The sequence below is a fragment of the Pelophylax lessonae genome (assembly GCF_965119305.1).
Source record: "Pelophylax lessonae genome assembly, chromosome: 2".
Classification (NCBI taxonomy): Eukaryota; Metazoa; Chordata; class Amphibia; order Anura; family Ranidae; genus Pelophylax; species Pelophylax lessonae.
The window spans coordinates 293300434-293319694 of record NC_138769.1 but is presented as its reverse complement, the minus strand read 5'-3'; the positions used below and the strand labels follow the sequence as shown (position 1 = coordinate 293319694).

The 19261-nt window shown below is 44.6% G+C and overlaps 1 protein-coding gene across 5 annotated transcripts in view; it reads left to right on the top strand.

The window, feature by feature from the left end:
• LOC309547692 (uncharacterized protein) overlaps positions 1–19261 on the top strand; it is a 149967-nt gene that overhangs the window by 42913 nt on the left and 87793 nt on the right. For all 5 annotated transcript variants that reach the window (XM_082247619.1, XM_082247615.1, XM_082247618.1 and 2 more), the window contains exon 2: positions 12883–12958. In XM_082247619.1, coding sequence (XP_082103745.1) covers positions 12908–12958 — 51 coding nt within the window. In that variant the 5' untranslated portion in view covers positions 12883–12907. The remainder of the gene's footprint in view (positions 1–12882; positions 12959–19261) is intronic.

Below are 19261 nucleotides of genomic sequence, written 5' to 3'. Positions count from 1 at the left end.
ACAGACTAAATTTAAGGTGATAAATCAAAGTGCATCTGTGCAATCACGTTTTGGTGTACCATAAACAAACAATAATATAAAACAAATTAATTCATATTTCAAATTCTGTGAATCGCATCCATAAAAGTAGGTTGTACTATGCTGTATAAAAATTCATATATTAATAAGCTGTGCTGAATCAGAAAAAAAAAAAAAAAGGAAAGTGCAATATAATCCTTTAGTGTACAACCAATTAAGGTGCTGATCAAATATTTTGTGCAAAATAAGCAATATTGTGCAATATATTACTTATAACGTGCCAAAGTATGTGTAAATGAACAGATATAAAACCATAAATAATAACACTTAAATATTCTCTGTGCATAAAAAAAAAAAAAAAAGTTTTTAGTAGTGAAGTGATGTGCAAAGTAGTATTCCTTCAGAACTGTTCTGCAGCTGTATATGAAAACCACCTCTACCTCCAATATTGTGCTCCAACCGGTGTGTGCTCTTCAGTGAATTCACTTCTATGTGTGCTAGCCTCTCACCTCTAGCCACATATGTCAGAGCATATGGGTGTTATAGGTCAGGGTTGCCTCCAATCCTTTCCCTGTTTGTATCCTCTCTGTATGTATATGAATCCCTCCCGTGGCTCCTTTATGCCTTGACTGGTCACCTAGCTCTTCCATAGAAATGTAGCCATGTCTGAGATGCATAGTCGCGCTGTTATGGACTCCATAATCTCTACATCCTTGATCATGCATAAAGCTCTAATGATGTTGGTGGAGAACGTGTCTTCCATTGAAGGGCTATCAAGCATCTGGCCACTGTCAAGATATGACTATCCAGTTTTTTTTTTTTTTATCTAGAGCCCTAGTAGCCCTAAAAGGTACGTTTTTATGGAGGAGGGGGAGATCAACCTTGAAAAGCTGGTGGAGGAGGTCCTGGACCAAGCGCCAATAGGGTTGCAAAAATGGACACTGCTAGTAGATATGGAGTAAGGTACCTTGGTCCCTACAACACCTCCAGCAGCGATCCGAGGATGACAGGTATATGGCATGTAGGCGGGAAGGTGTCATGTACCAAAGTAACACTTTATATGTATTTTCTTTGTAGAGAGTAAAGATATATGGTCTCGAGCTCTATTTTACCATTGGGCAGTGGAAAGTTCCTCCCCAAGAGCTCGCTCCCATTTGGTCATATAGCTATGTTTGCTCTGAGTGTCCATGTTGTACGAATTCAATAATATATAAATATAGATAGACAGATATACAGTATCTCACATTTTTGAAAAACTTATATCTTTACATTGTAGCAAAGTGTCATTTCTTCAGTGTTGTCACATGAAAAGTAGTTAGTGTACAGCTTGTATAACAGTGTAAATTAGCTGTCCCCTCAAAAGAACTCAACACACAGTCATTAATGTCTAAACCGCTGGCAACAAAAGTAAGTACACCTCTAAGTCAAAATGTCCAAATTGGGTCTAAAATGTCAATATCTTGGGTGGCCACCATTTTTTTTCAGCACTGCCTTAACCCACTCGGGCATGGAGTTTAACAGAGCTTCGCAGGTTGCCACTGGAGTCCTCTTCCACTCCTCCACGACGACATCAAGGAGCTGGTGGATGCTAGAAACCTTGTACTCCACCTTCTGTTTGAGGATGCCCCACAGACGCTCAACAGGGTTTAGGTGTGGAGACATGCTTGGCCAGTCCACCACCTTTACCCTCAGCTTCTTTAGCAAGGCAGTGGTCATCTTGGAGGTGTGTTTAGGGTCGTCGTCATGTTGGAATACTGCCCTGGGGCCCAGTCTCCAAATGAAGGGGATCATGCCCTGCTTCAGTATGTCACAGTACATATTGGCATTCATGGTTCCCTCAATAAACTGTAGCTCCCCAGTGTCGGCAGCACTCATGCAGCCCCAGACCATGACACTTTCACCACCATGCTTGACTGTAGGCAAGACACACTTATCTTTGTACTCCTCACCTGGTTGCCGCCACACAAGCTTGACACCATCTAAACCAAATACGTTTATCTTGGTCTCGTCAGATCACATGATATGGTTCCGGCAATCCATATCCTTAGTCTGCTTGTCTTCAGCAAACTGTCTGCAGGCTTTCTTGTGCATCATCTTTAAATGAGGCTTCCTTCTGGGACGACAGCCATGCAGACCAATTTGATGCAGTGTGCGGGGTATGGTCTGAGCACTGACGGGTTAACCCCCCCCCCCCCTTCAATCTCTGCAGCAATGCTGGCAGCACTCATACGTCTATTTCCCAAAGACAACCTCTGGATAGGATGCTGAGCAAGTGCACTCAACTTCTTTGGTCGACCATGGCGAGGCCTGTTCTGAGTAGAACCTGTCCTGTTAACCGCTGTATGGTCTTGGCCACCGTGCTGCCGCTCATTTTCAGGGTCTTGGCAATCTTCTTATTAGGGATAGGCCGATACCGACATTTTGGTCACCACGTACCGGTATTGGCCGATATTTTGTACATTTAAAGTTTTGAAAAATCAAGACAATTTTTGACACAAATCTGGTACTAAACATGTTAATTTTTGTTTAATGCTTAATGGCTGGCTTGCTGGAAAACCTGTGGTGGGTGGCTGGCTTGCTGGCAACCTGTGGTGGGTGGCTGGCTTGCTGGCACCCTGTGGTGGGTGGCTGGCTTGCTGGCACCCTGTGGTGGGTGGCTGCCACCCTGTTGGTGGGTGGCTGGCTGGCTGCCAACCTGTTGTTGGGTGGCTGGCTGGCACAGGGGCTGTGGGTGGCTGCCTGGCACAGGGGCTGTGGGTGGCTGGCTGACTAGTACAGGGCCTGTGGCTGGCAGGTACAGGGCCTGTGGGTGGCTGGCTTGCTGATATAGTGCCTGTGGCTGGCAGGTACAGTGCCTGTGGATGTGGGTGGCTGGCTGGCTCACTGGTACAGTGCCTGTGGGTGGCTGGCTGGCAGCGGGCTGCTGTGGGTGGGTGTATGGCTGTGATACACTACCGCAAGGCTAGTCCCAACTCCAGACAAGGCTGTCCAAGGCGAGGGAGGCGGCCTAAGAAGGCAGAATGACGTCACAAAAATATTGGCCAGTTCCAGGGCCGATACCGATATATTGGGGAAAGTGCATATCGGCCTTGCCCTACTTCTTATAGCCTATGCCATCTTTATGTAGAGCAACAATTCTTTTTTTCAGATCCTCAGAGCGTTCTTGGCCATGAGGTGCCATGTTGAATTTCCAGTGACCAGTATGAGAAAATGAGAGTGATAACACCAAATTTAACACACCTGCTCCCCATTCACACCTGAGACATTGTAACACTAAAGAGTCACATGACATTGGGGAGGGAAAATGGCTAATTGGGCCCAGTTTGGAAATTTTTTCACTTAGGGGTGTACTCACTTTTGTTGCCAGCGGTTTTTGTTGCCAGCGGTTAATGGCTATGTGTTGAGTTATTTTGAGAGGACAGCAAATTTACACTGTTATACAAGTTGTGCACTCACTACTTTACATTGTAGCAAAGTGTCATTTCTTCAGTGTTGTCACATGAAAAGATATAAAATATTTACAAAAATGTGAAGGGTGTACTCACTTTTGTTAGATACTGTGTATGTATGTGTATGTGTGTATATGTGTAATATATATATATATAGTGCATTGCGAAAGTGTTCGGCCCCCTTTGAACTTTTCGACCTTTTGCCACATTTCAGACTTCAAACATAAAGATATAAAACTGTAATTTTTTGTGAAGAATCAACATGTGGGACACAATCATGAAGTGGAACGAAATTTATTTGATATTTCAAACTTTTTTAACAAATAAAAAAACGGGAAAATTGGGCATGCAAAATTATTCAGCCCCCTTAAGTTAATACTTTGTATCGCCACCTTTTGCTGCGATTACAGCTGTAAGTCACTTGGGGTAGGTCTGTATCAGTTTTTCACATAGAGAGACTGAAATTTTTGCCCATTCCTCCTTGCAAAAGAGCGCTAGCTCAGTGAGGTTGAATGGAGAGCGTTTGTGAACAGTAGTTTTCAGTTCTTTCCACAGATTCTCGATTGGATTTAGGTCTGGACTTTGACTTGGCCATTCTAACACCTGGATATGTTTATTTGTGAACCATTCCATTGTAGATTTTGCTTTATCTTTTGGATCATTGTCTTGTTGGAAGACAAATCTCCGTCCCAGTCTCGGGTCTTTTGCAGACTCCATCAGGTTTTCTTCCAGAATGGTCCTGTATTTGGCTCCATCCATCTTCCCATCAATTTTAACCATCTTCCCTGTCCCTGCTGAAGAAAAGCAGGCCCAAACCATGATGCTGCCACCACCATGTTTGACAGTGGGGATGGTGTGTTCAGGGTGATGAGCTGTGTTGCTTTTACGCCAAACATAACGTTTTGCATTGTTGCCAAAAAGTTTGATTTTGGTTTCATCTGACCAGAGCACCTTCTTCCACATGTTTGGTGTGTCTCCCAGGTGGCTTGTGGCAAACTTTAAACAACACTTTTTATGGATATCTTTAAGAAATGTCTTTCTTCTTGCCACTCTTCCATAAAGGGCAGATTTGTGCAGTATGCCACTGATTGTTATCCTATGGACAGAGTCTCCCACCTCAGCTGTAGATCTCTGCAGTTCATCCAGAGTGATCATGGGCCTCTTGGCTGCATCTCTGATCAGTCTTCTCCTTTGTATGAGCTTAAGTTTAGAGGGACGGCCAGGTCTTTGTAGATTTGCAGTGGTCTGATACTCCTTCCATTTCAATATTATCGCTTGCACAGTGCTCTTTGGGATGTTTAAAGCTTGGCAAATCTTTTTGTATCCAAATCCGGCTTTAAACTTCTCTACAACAGTATCTCGGACCTGCCTGGTGTGTTCTTGTTCTTCATGATGCTCTCTGCACTTTAAACGGACCTCTGAGACTATCACAGTGCAGGTGCATTTATACGTAGACTTGATTACACACAGGTTCTATTTATCATCATTAGTCATTTAGGTCAACATTGGATCATTCAGAGATCCTCACTGAACTTCTGGAGAGAGTTTGCTGCACTGAAAGTAATGGGGCTGAATAATTTTGCACGCCCAATTTTTCAGTTTTTTTTTTTAACAAAGTTTGAAATATCCAATAAATTTCGTTCCACATCATGATTGTGTCCCACTTGTTGTTGATTCTTCAAAAAAAATTACAGTTATATCTTTTATGTTTGAAGCCCGAAATGTGGCAAAAGGTCGCAAAGTTCAAGGGGGCTGAATACTTTCGCAAGGCACTGTGTGTGTGTGTGTGTGTGTGTATATATATGTATGTGTGTATGTGTGTGTGTGTATATATGTATGTATGTGTGTGTGTGTGTGTGTGTGTGTGTGTGTGTGTGTGTGTGTGTGTGTATGTATATGTATGTATATATATATATATATATATATATATATAATCTCTATCCGAGGTAAACCTTTCTGTGAAGGACCAGAGAGGATTAAATGTTCAAATGGGGATAATTTGGAGAACTGGAGATTGTGGGAAAAAGTTAATGCATAGGGGCGTATTTGGAGATAGCCGAAGAAAGTGCTGTGGGGGAGATCATGTTTCTCCTTAAGTTCTTTAAATGGAAGTAGTGTTCTTGACACTGGGTTTAGCAGATTTTCATAGTGGAAGAGATTCCTCTGGAGCCATGGGGAAATCATCTAGTGGGTAAAACTATCTGGCAATTTAGGATTGTAGAGGAAGGATGTCAATAAAGAGGCTTCAGATTGGAGGGAGTGAGTATTCCTAAACTGTTGCCAAATATTACGTAGTAAAGCCATGGTGTGCAGGAGAGTGGCAGAGGGTATATTGGCATCAGTATTCCATAGTAAATGTATTCCGATGAATCTGGGCTAGCCAAAGTTTATCTATTTGTGTACAGTGATTAAACACTGGGAGGATGGTCCACGAGGCTATAGCCTGTAATTGAGCAGCGTAAAAATAGCATATAAGGTTAGGGAAAGCCAGGCCCCCTTCATTCCTTGAGGCAAAAAAGGACAGAGTGGGCTATTCTATGTTGCTGATAGTTTCATACAAAATTTAAAAGATCTACCTGAAGCCCCCGAGCTGGGCCAGGGGAATGGGTACCGGTAGAGTCAGGAAACTGTACAGAATCTTAGGCAAGATCATCATTTTAATCAAAGCTATCCTACCCAACCATGAGATCTGTTAGTGTCTCCATTTGTCTAGAAAGGATCTAATAGACGTGAATAGGGGTTTGTGTTAGCTTTATAAAAAGAGTCCTATCTGGACGTGATGTAAGTCCCAAGATATTTGATAGCAGAGGTTTTCCAGATATAAGGAAAGGTCCCTGAGAGATATTGTACTTCAGAGCAGGGCATGTTGAGCGGTAAGGCCTCCGATTTAGAGGGGTTGACCTTATAACCAGATAGGGATCCAAGCTCCTCCAACAGCTTATGAAGGTTGGGAAGGGTTATTCGGGGGCGTGTTAGTAGAGAGGATGTCTGGAAATAGTGAAATCTTACTCGCAAACCCTGATCGAGACCCCAAGGACATTGGAATCCTTACCAATCTGAGCTGCTAAGGGTTCGATGCATAGAGCGAAAAGTAATGGAGAGAGCGGACATCCTTGTCGTGTACTGTTTGAGATGGTAAAGGAGGGAGAAGCAGCCAGCTGGGTTTTGATATAGGCAGAAGGAGCCGCATATAAATGATTAATGGCTCTAAGAAATGGCCCCCGAAAGCCCAAATGCACAAGGGTTGTGAACATAAAAGGCCAGCTGAGCCTGTCGAAGGCTTTTTCGGCATCTAAGCTGAGGAAAAGCGCTTCTGAGTTTTGTCTGTTTTGCTATATCTATTATATTGATAACCCTTCTTGTGTTGTCTCCAAGGTACAATGCCCCCCTGATCCTTATGTATTAAAGAAGGGAAGACCCCTTTTTAAGGTGAAGGGATGGTAGCTTCGTAAAGATTTTCAGGTTGGAATTTAACAAAGCTATGGGTCTATAGTTCCCACATAATGTGTGGTCCTTGTCCGGTTTAGGTATGAGGGTCAAATAGGAGGTCTGCATATCTTTTGGGATCTCATCCTTGTGCGTAAATCTGTTAAATAGACAAGTCATGTATGGGAGAAGGATTGGTAGAAAAGTTTTATAGTATTCATATGGTAGACTATGAGGTCACCCGGGGCCTTACGATTCGGTAAAAGTTTTAAGGTTTCCGAAATCTCTTCCTCAGTGATTGGGGAGTTAAGGGACTGTAGAGCAGACGTTGGTAGTTTAGTTACGCCACTACGCGTAAGTTAAGTCCGAACACTGTCGCAAAAAATTTCCTTAGCGGGTAATTGGGGTAGGGATGGATTGTTGTAAAGGTCAGAGAATTAATCACGGAAGATTTGGGTGATAGGTTCGGGGTGGGATTGCAAGACCAGCATCCCGGAGGGTTTGGGGGGGTCGTTGCATGGGCTTGTTCTCAAAGTTTTTGGGCCAGCAGGGTGTGAGCTTTATTGGTCAGGTAAATATATTTCTAAAGGTGCTATTGACATGGAATTTTCACCACATGTCGGTAACAACCCATGCAATCCATACATAAAAAAAAAAAAACAAATAAGTTCAGAAATGTATAACACAAGATACAAGAAGTACGAGAAACCTCTCCTAATGGGTAAAAGCAAAGAGCTCTCTCAAGACCTTTGAAACCTTTTTGTTGCAAAACATACTGATGGCATTGTACAGAAGGATTCCTAAACTTCTGAATGTTCCGTTGAACACTGTTGGGGCCATAGTCTGGAAGTGGAAAGAACATCATTTCATCATAAACCAGGACCAGGTGCTCCTCACAAGTTTTCTGACAGAGGAGTGAAAAGAATTATCAGAAGAGTTGTCCAAAAGCCAAGGACCACTTGTGGAGATCTTTAGAAAGACCTGGAATTAGCAGGTACAATTGTTTCAAAGAAAATAAGTAATGCACTCAACTGCCATGGCCTGTATGCACGCTAACTACGCAAGACTCCATTGCTGAAGAAAAAACATGTTGAAGCTTGTTTAAAGTTTGCTGCACAACATTTAAACAAGCCTGTGAAATACTGTGAAAATATAGTCTAGTCACATGAGACCAAAATTGAACTCTTTGGCATAATGCACACCATGTTTGGAAGTCAAATGGCACTGTACATTACCCCAAAAACACCATGCCAACAGTGAAGTTTGGAGGTGGGAGCATCCTGGTGTGGGGCTGTTTTTTCAGCATATGGTACTGGCAAACTTCATAGCCTCTTTAATGGAAGGATGAATGGAAAAATGTACCAAGACATTCTTGATAAAAATCTGCTGCCATCTACCAAGATGATGAAGATGAAATGGGGTCGGACATTTCAGCAAAACAATTATTCCAAACACAAAGCCAAGTAAGCTCAGAATTGGTTTCAAAGCAAGAAAATAAAGCTACTAGAATGGCCCAGCCAATCACCTGACTTGAATCCAATAGAAAAGCTATGGAAAGAACTAAAGATTAAAGTTTGTAGAAGAGGCCCACAGAACCTTCAAGATTTGAAGACTGTGGAAAAATGGGCCAAAATCGCACCTGAGCCATGCATGCGACTAGTTTCTCCATACAGGAGGCATCTTGAAGCTGTCATTACCAACAAAGGATTTTGTACGAAGTACTCAATTTCAGTTATCGTGTTCAATACTTTCCCCTATATCACTCCATTTTATTACACCTAATTTCTGATGTTAGTTTCTGAATTGATTTGTTTTGGTTAGTTTGTATGTATGGAATGCATGGGATGTTGTGGACTTGTGGTGAAAAATGTCATGTGTCTAGCAGCTTTTTAGGGGGGAGAGAGAGATTTATATGATTATATATATATATATATATATACACACACGCACGCGCGCGCGCACACACACACACACACACAAAATGTTGGGACTCCTGCCTTTACACGCACATGAACTTTAATGGCATCCCAGTCTTAGTCCATAAGGTTCAGTATTGAGTTGGTCCACCCTTTGCAGCTATAACCGCTTCAACTCTTCTGGGAAGGCTGTCCACAAGGTTTAGGAGTGTGTCTATGGGAATATTTGACCATTCTTCCAATAGCACATTTGTGATGTCAGGCACTGATGGAGAGCAGTAGTTTGTGGTAAATTGACGCAAGTGGAAGTCTCAGTGTGGGCTGGTCCTGGGGACCATGAGGGGGGAGGTAGGAGAGGGGAAAAAAGCCAAGGGGGTCAGGGGATAGCTGTCCACTGCCTCGCAGTTTGCGCTCAAATTCATCCCAAAGGCGTTCTATCGGTTTGATGTTAGGACTCTGTGCAGTCCAGTCAAGATCCTCCACCCCAAACTCACTCATCCATGTCTTTATGGACCTTGCTTTGTGCACTGGTGCTCAGTCATGTTGAAACAGGAAGGGGCCTTCCTCAAACTGTTCCCCCAAAGTTGGGAGCATGAAATTGTCCAAAATGTCTTGGTATTCTGACGCCTTAAAAGTTCCCTTTTACTGGAACTAAAGGGCCAAGCCCAACCCTGAAAAACAACCCCACACCACAACCCCCCCCCCCCCCACCAAATGATTTGGACCAGTGCACAAAGAAAGGTCCATAAAGGCACGAATGAGCGAGTTTGAGTCCTAACCTCAACCCGATTGAACACCTTTGGAATGAATTGAAGCGGAGACTGCAAGTGGGCCTAGTTAAGAGTGGCAGAAAAAAGCAGCAGCACTTTGAAACCTCACTTTGATAGTAGATTAGGAGGGGCACAGCTGGAAAAGAAAATGTGAGCAAAAAAGCGGCCTCAATAGGGCCTGCTTCTGTGCGTTCTTGCTTTCAGGTGGCACCCCTCCTAATACCCACCAGGAAGGTGAGACTTAAAATTGCCTCATAGAGCTCTGCTGAGATATAGATATATATATATATATATTTTTGTAGTATACACTAAAGCATTGTTAAAGACCTGGGAAACTTTTGGGCTTTAAAGGGGCATGGTTAAATAAAGCAAATACTTTCTTTACCCATAAAATCTGCTTAGATTAATAAAACAAATGTCTCTGTAAAAGTATAAACTTGGTCTACCTTAAATGTCCAGTGTCTGGCGTCGGTATTAGAACACTGAGGAGGTTGCTAAGTCTTCAATAATATTGGAGCCATATCCTCCTTCCACAGACATCCAGTTCAGGTAGGTGAAAACACACTGGACTGATAAGCAAATGTTCAGATTTTAATTTGTGGCACTTCCTCTTGCCCTTTGCCTGCTCATTTTTTTTTCAGCCTCTAGCAACAGTGCTCCTCCTGGTACCATGCCTCTTTCCATCTTGGGTAAAGAAATCACAGCCACTTAACACAGCCTCTCTTTTCTCAGGCACCACCCCTATCCTCCAGTGCTGTTCTCCTATGTGGTATTCCTGTCTTACTTACAAAGCCATGACTCTTGATAGGACACTCAACTCGCCAAGGAAATCAGGCAAACTTCCTCTTTGCTCACGTGACTTCCCGGCAGTCAATAACGGCACCGTCCTGGGTTTCTAGAAGGGATGGGACATATGTTGTGAGGCGGGCTGGGGACATAGCTGGCAGTCCACTGTGTGTGCCTTCAATGATCTATCTACGCCGCCAGTCTGTGAAGGAAGAAAATGGCTCCTATATCCCAGGACACCCGATCATTGCGGCAACTCTAGCTATTTTGATGTGGGGGAACATCGGACCAGGGATGCTGCTGGGGGGGGAGGGGGGGGATTGGATGAGCCTGGCGGCGCCCCTCTCGATTTGCCCCCCCCTCCCAGTTTCTGGCCCTGCTGGTGACTACCAGGGTTTCCTTTCCTTGGAGGGTTTCCCTCTCACTTCCTCTTTTGGCTATTGGACGCAAAGTGAAAATCTCCCCAATGGGACACAGCAAAAATAACCCTTCCTTCCTCTAACCAAAATTGAAAGGTTTCTTTTTTCTTCTTTTTTTAGTTCTGTTTTTAACTTTTCAAGTTTAAGGTCTCTTGCACACGGGAGGAAAGAAGCGTCAAGTTTCTTACTGGTTTGTCTATGGAACAGTGCACACAGCTAAAGGTCAAGAATACCGAGATGAGTACAGAGCAGTAAAAAAATAAAAAAAGAGCATGTTCTGTTTTGAGTGCAGTAATCTTGCGCTCTTATATTGCAACAATGGCAATTGGAGGATGGAGAATTTTACACATGTATACACACCTTTTACACTTGTATATAGATACCCAAAATGTCAAACCTTAAATTTGCATCTGTCCATGAAATAGTGACAAATTTCAGTACCCTATATTTTCCATAGTCAACGCTTTAAAAGCCCCTACAGGTCATCAGTTCATCGTTACGGAGGAGTTCTGGTGCTAGAACTATTGTTCTAACTATGGTGTGTGCAGCAATATATGGCATGTATCACAATCAACGATTTTGTGTGTAGGCGCCCCTTGAAAGTGCGTTTACATGTGTGCAAAAATTTGGGATGGGGGCCTCCAAAAATTTATTGGGTGGGGGGGGGGGGAATTTATGTGCTTGGGTGCAACTTTCATATTTTACTAGTTTTTTTTTTTTTTTTCCATCACATAGGGGACGAAAGTTAGAGCAGCTGTTCGGGCGCAGTGTTCTGTGAAAGAATAAACTACAAGTCGCTTCTGCTAAAGTGGCTTGCAGTTCTCAATGGGCTTTGAGTGCACTGATTAGCGTGCTCGTAGTCCATAAACAAAACCTCCAGCTTTCTTAGAAAGTGCCCATACAGAGGTACAGGAAGAAAGATGGAGGACTTGGATGTAGAAGCCTGACATTGCACTAGCAAACACCTAATCGCAGGTATAATGCTTTGCAGGCTCCTGTGAGGAAAAAAATACACTTTTTTTTTTTTGTAATGGTTACATAGTTTGTCAGATTAAAAAAAGGCACAAATTCATCTAGTTCAACCAATTTAAAAAAAAAACAAAAAACATAGTCACATATACACAATCCTATACCCACAGTTGATCCAGAGAAAGGCAAAAAAAAACAAGCAAAGCACGATCCAATTTGCTACAGCAGGGGAAAAAATGAATCCTGATCCCCTGAGAGGCAATCGGATATTCCCTGGATCAACTTTACCTACAAATATTAGCACCCATTTATATTATGTACACCTAGGAAAGAATCCAGGCCTTTTTTTTTTAAGCAATATACTGAGCTGGCCAGAACCACCTCTTGAAGGAGTCTATTCCACATTTTCACAGCTCTTAGGGCTCTTTCACACGGGCGCTCCGTGTGTCCGCAAATCATCCTATTTTTTTGCAGATGATTTGCGGACATAATGTAAGTCTATGGCATTGCGGATGTCAGCGGAATACCATCCGCTGACATCCGATTTTCCTCCTTTCAGTTCTGTTCCGTTTTTTGGAACGGAACAGAACCCTATTTTTCCTCCGTTCAAAAAACGGAAAGGAAGGAAAATCGGATGTCAGCGGTGTCATCCGCTGACATCCGCAATGCCCATAGACTTACATTATGTCCGCATATCTTCCGCAAACGGATGGGATGATATACGGACTTACGGAGCGGATGACACAAATGTCACCCGCTCCGTGAAAAAAAAAAAAAAAAAGTCCCGCAGCGGAGCTTTCACATGGAGCGGCCGTGTGAAAGAGCCCTTACTGTGAAGAAACCTTTCTGTATTTAGAGACAAAATCTCTTTTCCTCTAGACATAAAGAGTGCCCCCATTGTCCTTGTGGGTTCGTTTTCTGTAAAAATATGTGAATTTAATTTCTCTAAAGATTAACTTCTCCTTTAGGCACAAGACCATACATTTTGTATAATTGTTTTTGTTATGCCTCAAATAGTGGCTCTATAATGCAAAAAATCGGAATAACCACACAGCGAACTTCAGAATGCGGATAAGAAAGCAAATGAATTTTAGGTCCTATGTGTTAACTTTTTACTTTTACATTTTAGGTCAAGCTGGCCTGGTTTGTAAGAAATGTACCATCGTGGTGGAGACAGGGGGTGGCATCAAAGACATCGGAGAGATGTAAGTGGTCCTAGTATTTTAGCACATGTTGAACCAAGGATTAGAAGGAAATGATTGCAGACATTCCTCACAGATTATAGGAATAAAATTACCACACAAATACTTAAATTATTGTGAAGGTTCAAGTACACTATGGGTCTGATTTATAACAGAGAGCCGATTATTGCTTTTTGCTCTTAAATCTACGCCGCTGCAGCCCACATTTTATAGCCTATTCTTTTTGTCCATTGCTCCACATTTAAAAAAGCACAGATATGTGCTCTGAGTCCAAAGTTGGTGAGGCACAATGGAAAGCTGTGCAGCAAGAAAAAAAAACATAGCACAAACCTAGAAGGAAAACCTTAGAACTATTTCCGGCCTGCTGGGTAGATTTATAGGTAATAACACCAGGGATTGTTAATTAACCACTTCTGGACCGGAAGGATCTGCCCCCTAATGAACAGGCCATTTTTTGAGATTCGGCACTGTGTTTAACGGACAATTGCGCGGTCGTGTGACGCTGTACCTAAATAAAATTGATGTCCTTTTATTCCCACAAATAGAGCTTTCTTTTGGTGGTATTTGATCATCTGTTTCCATTTTTATTTTTTGCGTTATAAACAAAAAAAGAGCGGCATTTCTGGAAAAAAAAATATATAATATTTCACATTCTGCTATAGAACATTCCCAAAAACAAAAATTAAAAATCTAATTTTTTTCATCCTTTTAGGCCAATTTGTATTATGCTACATATTTTTTGGTAAAAAAAATCTCAACAAGCGTATTTTGATTGGTTTGAGCAAAAGTTATCACGTCTACAAACATATTTGTTCATTTTTTACTAGTAATGGCGGCGATCTGCGATTTCTAGCGGGACTGCGACATTGCGGCAGACAGATCGGACCCCTAACTTACATTTTTGACACTTTTTTAGGGGGACTAGTGACATTATTAGAGTAATGAACTCTAAAAATATGCTCTGTTACTGTAAAACTACATTGGCAGGGAAGGGGTTAACCTAGGGGTGATCAAAGGGTTAATTGTGAGCCTAGGGGAATGTTTACTGACTGTATGGGGGATGGGCTTGTGAAAGGTCCACAGAGACCTGTGATCCTATATAGAAGGATCACAGGTGCTCTGTGATCATTTCAGAGAGAACAAAGGTCAGCTGTCTTTACAATAGCTGACCGTCCTTCTCTCTTAGCGGGGAGCGATCGCGGGTGCCTGGTGGCAATCTCGACCGCCGGCCCCGTGGATTGGCAGCCCCGCTGCATAGTGGGGGCAGGAATGCGCCGCCGGTGGCACGCGCTCACCTCCCCAGCACCCTGCGCACGACCCGACGTAGAGCTACGTCGGTTCATGCAGGAGAACCAGCCTGCCGCAGTAAAACTGCGCCGGGCAGTCGGGAGCCAGTTAGGAAATATCTTATTGCCTCCTGGGTGATCTCCTTTAAGGGGTCTGACGTGGGGGTGTCCTATGCCTACATACTTTAATGCTGCTAATAGATGTCCTTTGCTCCCATCTTAAAGATTAAACCCAAAAACAATAAAATGTTTATATTGAAGCCTACCAAACCTTAGATGTGGTGGTTGCTTAAGGTTTTTTCTTTTATGTTTATTTTCTCCTTTTTATTTTTCCTTGTCACCCAGACATAACACACAGCAACGTTGTCTGAGGGGGGGGGGGGGGTAGTGTTAGACGAGCAGATTTAGATGGACTTCATTAACATACCGAAACTCAACTCCAGCTAAAGCTGGCCATAGACTGTTTAAATCTTGGATACAACCAGCATGTTGGATTTTTCATGCAATTCTTGCCAGTGGCTATAGCTGCTAGCAATAATCACTGTGTTCTCCCAGCAGGGATGGCTCCCCGTACCCCCCACCCCCCATCTACTGGGGAGAGCACATTAGTTCTGTAGGATGGATTTCCACAACACTGACCCGTGGTTGCAGAAAAGAAAATCGCACCATCTATGGTCGACTTAACACTATAATCAGTTACAGCAAACAGTTTGTTCTTTTTTGGGATAAAGGTTTTACATAAATGAATTAAAGCTGAGCATTGTAAGCAACCCTGTTAGCGTTAAATGGTTTGTCTTAATCCTCTAACCTAACTGCTAATTTATCTCAACAGCATGCTTTTGTTAAAATACATTGAAAAAAAAAAACAGGCTTACTGGCCAGATCACCAGGTGAAAATATTAAGCAAAAAAGCCTAAAAAAATGTATGCAGGCACCACATCTAAGAATTGGTAAGCTGCAATTTTACTAAAAAAATATTGGGGAGGTTAATGCTGCTTTAAGATACTTGTTGGGTTTTGCTTCTGGTTACCCCTGAAGTAAAAAAGCCGGCAGAGGCATAGGACTAGTCACCCGCATGCATTGCCCATGTTCTTCCTACAATTGATCTTTCCCCATTATTGACTTTCTGAAAACTGTCTTTTGTGTGGAGGTGGCCATCATGGTAGAAGCAGGGTTTAGGGTTTAGGGTTCTCATGCCAGAGCTTTCACCAGAAACTACAATGAGCAGCACAGTACAGAGCTCACCAAATTTCAACAAATCTCACGAGGCTAGCAGTCCAAGACAGAAAGTGCCTTATTCTCATATCGCAGCTATAAAGTGATGAGGCAGAGGAATGCATAGGCACCTTCACAAACCAGGACAGGAGGTGCTCTGTTATTTTTCCAGAGGAATTAGAGACCAGAGGTATTTCTTTGGTATATTTCTAAAATAAAATATTTAAATAATAAATGCATACACCCTTCGGCTTCAAACCAGCATCAATTCCTCTAGGTACATTTGCACACAGTTTTTGAAGGGGCTCAGCAGGTAGGTTGTTCTAAACATCTTGGAGAACTAACCACAGATCTTCTGTGGATGTAGGCTGCCATTAATCCTTCTGTATCTTTATAAAATCCCAGACAAACGATATTCAATATTGATGTTGAGATCAGGGCTCTATGAAAACTGTGTGCAACTGTACCTAGATGAATTCATGCTGTTTTGAAGGCAAAGAGTGATCATACTAAATATTGATATGGATTTCTCTTTCGTTCATTGACAGACACAGCTCCTGTCATTCTTGACCATTGGGTTATACTGGCCCCTAAAGGAGTCGGATGCTAGGCAGAAAAAACTCCCAGGGGGTATACCCCTCTCCTTGCTATAGTCAGTTTTTTTCCTGCCTAGGTAGGAGTAAGGACCTAGTTCCTGGCTGGGATCTTTGGTCCTGGCAACATTTTTTAGATAGAACATTTTTTCCTCCTGGATTTTTCCTGTAAGCTCTACTATCAACTGCCAGACTGGGCGACGAGCTGAATAATTTAGATCCAGTGGTCACCCCAGTCTGGCCTGTGAGCGTGCGCAGGCCTCAGCTCCGCGATAGGTCGGCAGCGACATAGCCTTACTGGATGGTGGCTGGCCCTGCAAGTTAAACGTCTTGTGAGGTCGCATATGACCTGGCCTCGGCCTGAGTCGCAGCGTTCCTCCTTGCCGACAGCCCCCCCCCCCCATTTCGATGCCCCCCCCCATTTCGATGGAGAGGAGCATCTGTCTGGAGCAGTGCCCACCTGGTTCCTGGTATGGTGAGTAGCTGTCCCCCCCCCCCCTCTGCCCCTGGAGGGTTTTGGGGTGGATGTGGGCCCCCAGGTTCACCTCCTTCCCGCAGGCACCCACCCCTTTTTTTTTGCAGATTCCTTCAGCCTGCCCCCCCCGTCCACATACACCGGGCTGTTTGGGTGGTCTGGTCACTGGCATGGGATGGGGGCACGGCGCTAACTGGCAATAGGGGCCGGAGGATGTGTGCCGCTGGCGCTTGGACGATTGACTGTGCGGGGGGGAGGGGGGATTTTACCTGGTGGTGGCTCCTACTAGGGCCCCCCCTTCTGCCTGGATCTGTCCTTAAGGCCTAGTCTCCCAGTTCTGGGTCTCTATATGCATTATGGTGCCGCCATTTTGTTCTAGCCTATGTATTCCTATATACGGCGGACATGTTTGCGTAGTCCGGCGACCATTTCACTATCGTTGATTGACGGACGCAGTCTTCTGTTCTCAATAGCAGTAAGGTTATGCTGCCCCCTACAGGAGTAGGACACTAGGCAGAAAAAAGTTCTAGCTACGCCTATGGGCAGTACCAGGGGGTATACCTAGTCAGGAGTAAGGACCTAGTTCCTTGCTGGGATCTCTGATCCTGACAAAAGTTTTTTTTTTTTTTTTCTAGTTAGGTTTTTTCACTGGATTTTTTTTCCTGTGAGATCTACAGGCAACTATGCCGGATCTGGGCGACGTGCTGGATATATAGATCCAGTGGTCACCCAGCCTGCCAGCGAGCGCACGCAGACCCCAGCCCCGCGCTAGGTCGGCCGTGACATAGTCCCACCGGACGGGGACTGGCCCTGCAAGTTAAACGTCTTGCCAGATCGCATACGGCTGGGTCTAGGCCCGAGTCACAGCATTCCTATTGGCCGACAGCCCCCCCACTTCAGCGGCGAGAGGTTCTTTCAGGAGATAGCGCCTGCCTGTTCCTGGTATGGTGAGTAAACTGTCCCCCCCCCCCCGGCAGTTTTTTTTGGTGGACACCGGCCCCTCCTTTGGACAGTTGGACCCTCGCATTCCCGGGTTCACCTCTGTCCTATCACGCACCCCCCCCCTCCCAGACCTGTCCACCTCCCACCCACCCACTCACTACTGGGGCTATGGGGCAATTGGAGCTACTCCTAGGGGCTGAAACCATTCATAGGCTGATGGTGGGGACGGTGCCGGACAATCAATCGTGCGGGGGGGGGAATTTACCTGTTTCTCACAGGGCTCTCTTCCTGTCGATCCAGTGCAGGAGGCTGGGGGTCCCCTCGAGGACCCCTAGAAGCTCCATAGGCTGCGTGGGGGCTGCCATTTTCTTGTAGCCTACATGTGCTGAGTAGATTGGCGGCCATCTTGGTACCTCCGGCATGGCCATTTTGCAGTGAATCCCATTGTAAATCAATGGCGGTCATGTTTTTGGAGTCCCTAGATGCGTTTTTTGTGGTGGTGGAGCCCCTCCCTATACCCTAGAGCTGACGCTCTTCTTTTTTTTTTTTTTATGATAATCGAGATTGCTGCAGACACGTGCTGTGCAGATGTTCTGGGCCTTCCTGGTGCATCTTTGGTGGGGTGGTGAGTCTGGGGGCTCTCCCCCTCTGCTGGGTGTCTCTGTGCGTTCTGCCTGACCTCTTGGGGGCACTTTAACGCGGTGGGATGTTTTAAAAAAACCCCATCTGACCCCCCCAAGGAGGCCGCAGGCCCCCCTGGATCCCAGCTATCCGGCGGTCTTGGAATCCTTTGTGTCCCAGGGGGAGGTGGCCTGTAAAGGACGGGGTGCCAAAAAACGCCCCATGCCTACCCCTGCCTCATCTGATGTGTTCGATTTTGAATCTGATTCAGCCACCGCAGATGTGGGTCTCCCTGCCTGGTCTACTACCTCGCGCCCTGTCTCCTCTGATAGGATGACTCCTCTCCCTCCGCCACTGTGCAAGAAAAGGCGCTGGTAGACGCACTGGTTGTTTCTGTGCGTGAGACCCTAAAAATGGAGAATGCAACTGAGGTGCATGTTACGTTTGGCACTCACAAGCCATCCGAGCGGTTAAGGTTTTCCCCTTTCCACGTATATTGACGACATGGTCAAAAAAGAGTGGGACCGTCCAAAGCATCCCCCTGGGGTGTCTAAGCGGATTGCTAGGCACTATCCCTCTTGAGTCCCTTATTAAAAAGTGGACTGTGCCGCCTACGGTGGACCCTCAGGTCTCCAGACTGAATAAAGCTACCATGATTCCAGTGGAGGATTCCCCCTCCTTTAGGGATCCGGAGGATAGAAAGGCTGAGTCTGTGGCCCGCAATATTTACTCTCTTTGCGGGGTCTGCACTAAGATTTATATAATAATTTTGACTGAATGCGCTAAGTTATTACGCCGTGACCTGGAGGGGGTACAACTTTCCTCTGCTTTTAAGGAGCTGACGGACCTTTTTTTTCAAGGTGATCGCCTGTTTGAGGCTACCCTTGATGACATTATTAAAGGTCTTACAGGGGGTAAGAGTACCTTTCTCCCACAGGCTAACAAGAGGAAGAACCCTCGTCGTAGACGGGACCTCTCCTTTTCAGCACATGAAAAGTTTTTTTTTTTTTCGTCCCTCAGGGACGAGTGATATAGGATCAAAGTCCTTCAGGGCCTCCTCGGGTGGCTCCAAGCGACCCTGGTCTGGAAAACAGAAATCGGAATTCTCCAGTCCTGCGGATAAGGCCCCTTCGGCCTGAAGATGCACCCTCACCCGTATCTTGGGTGGGGGGAC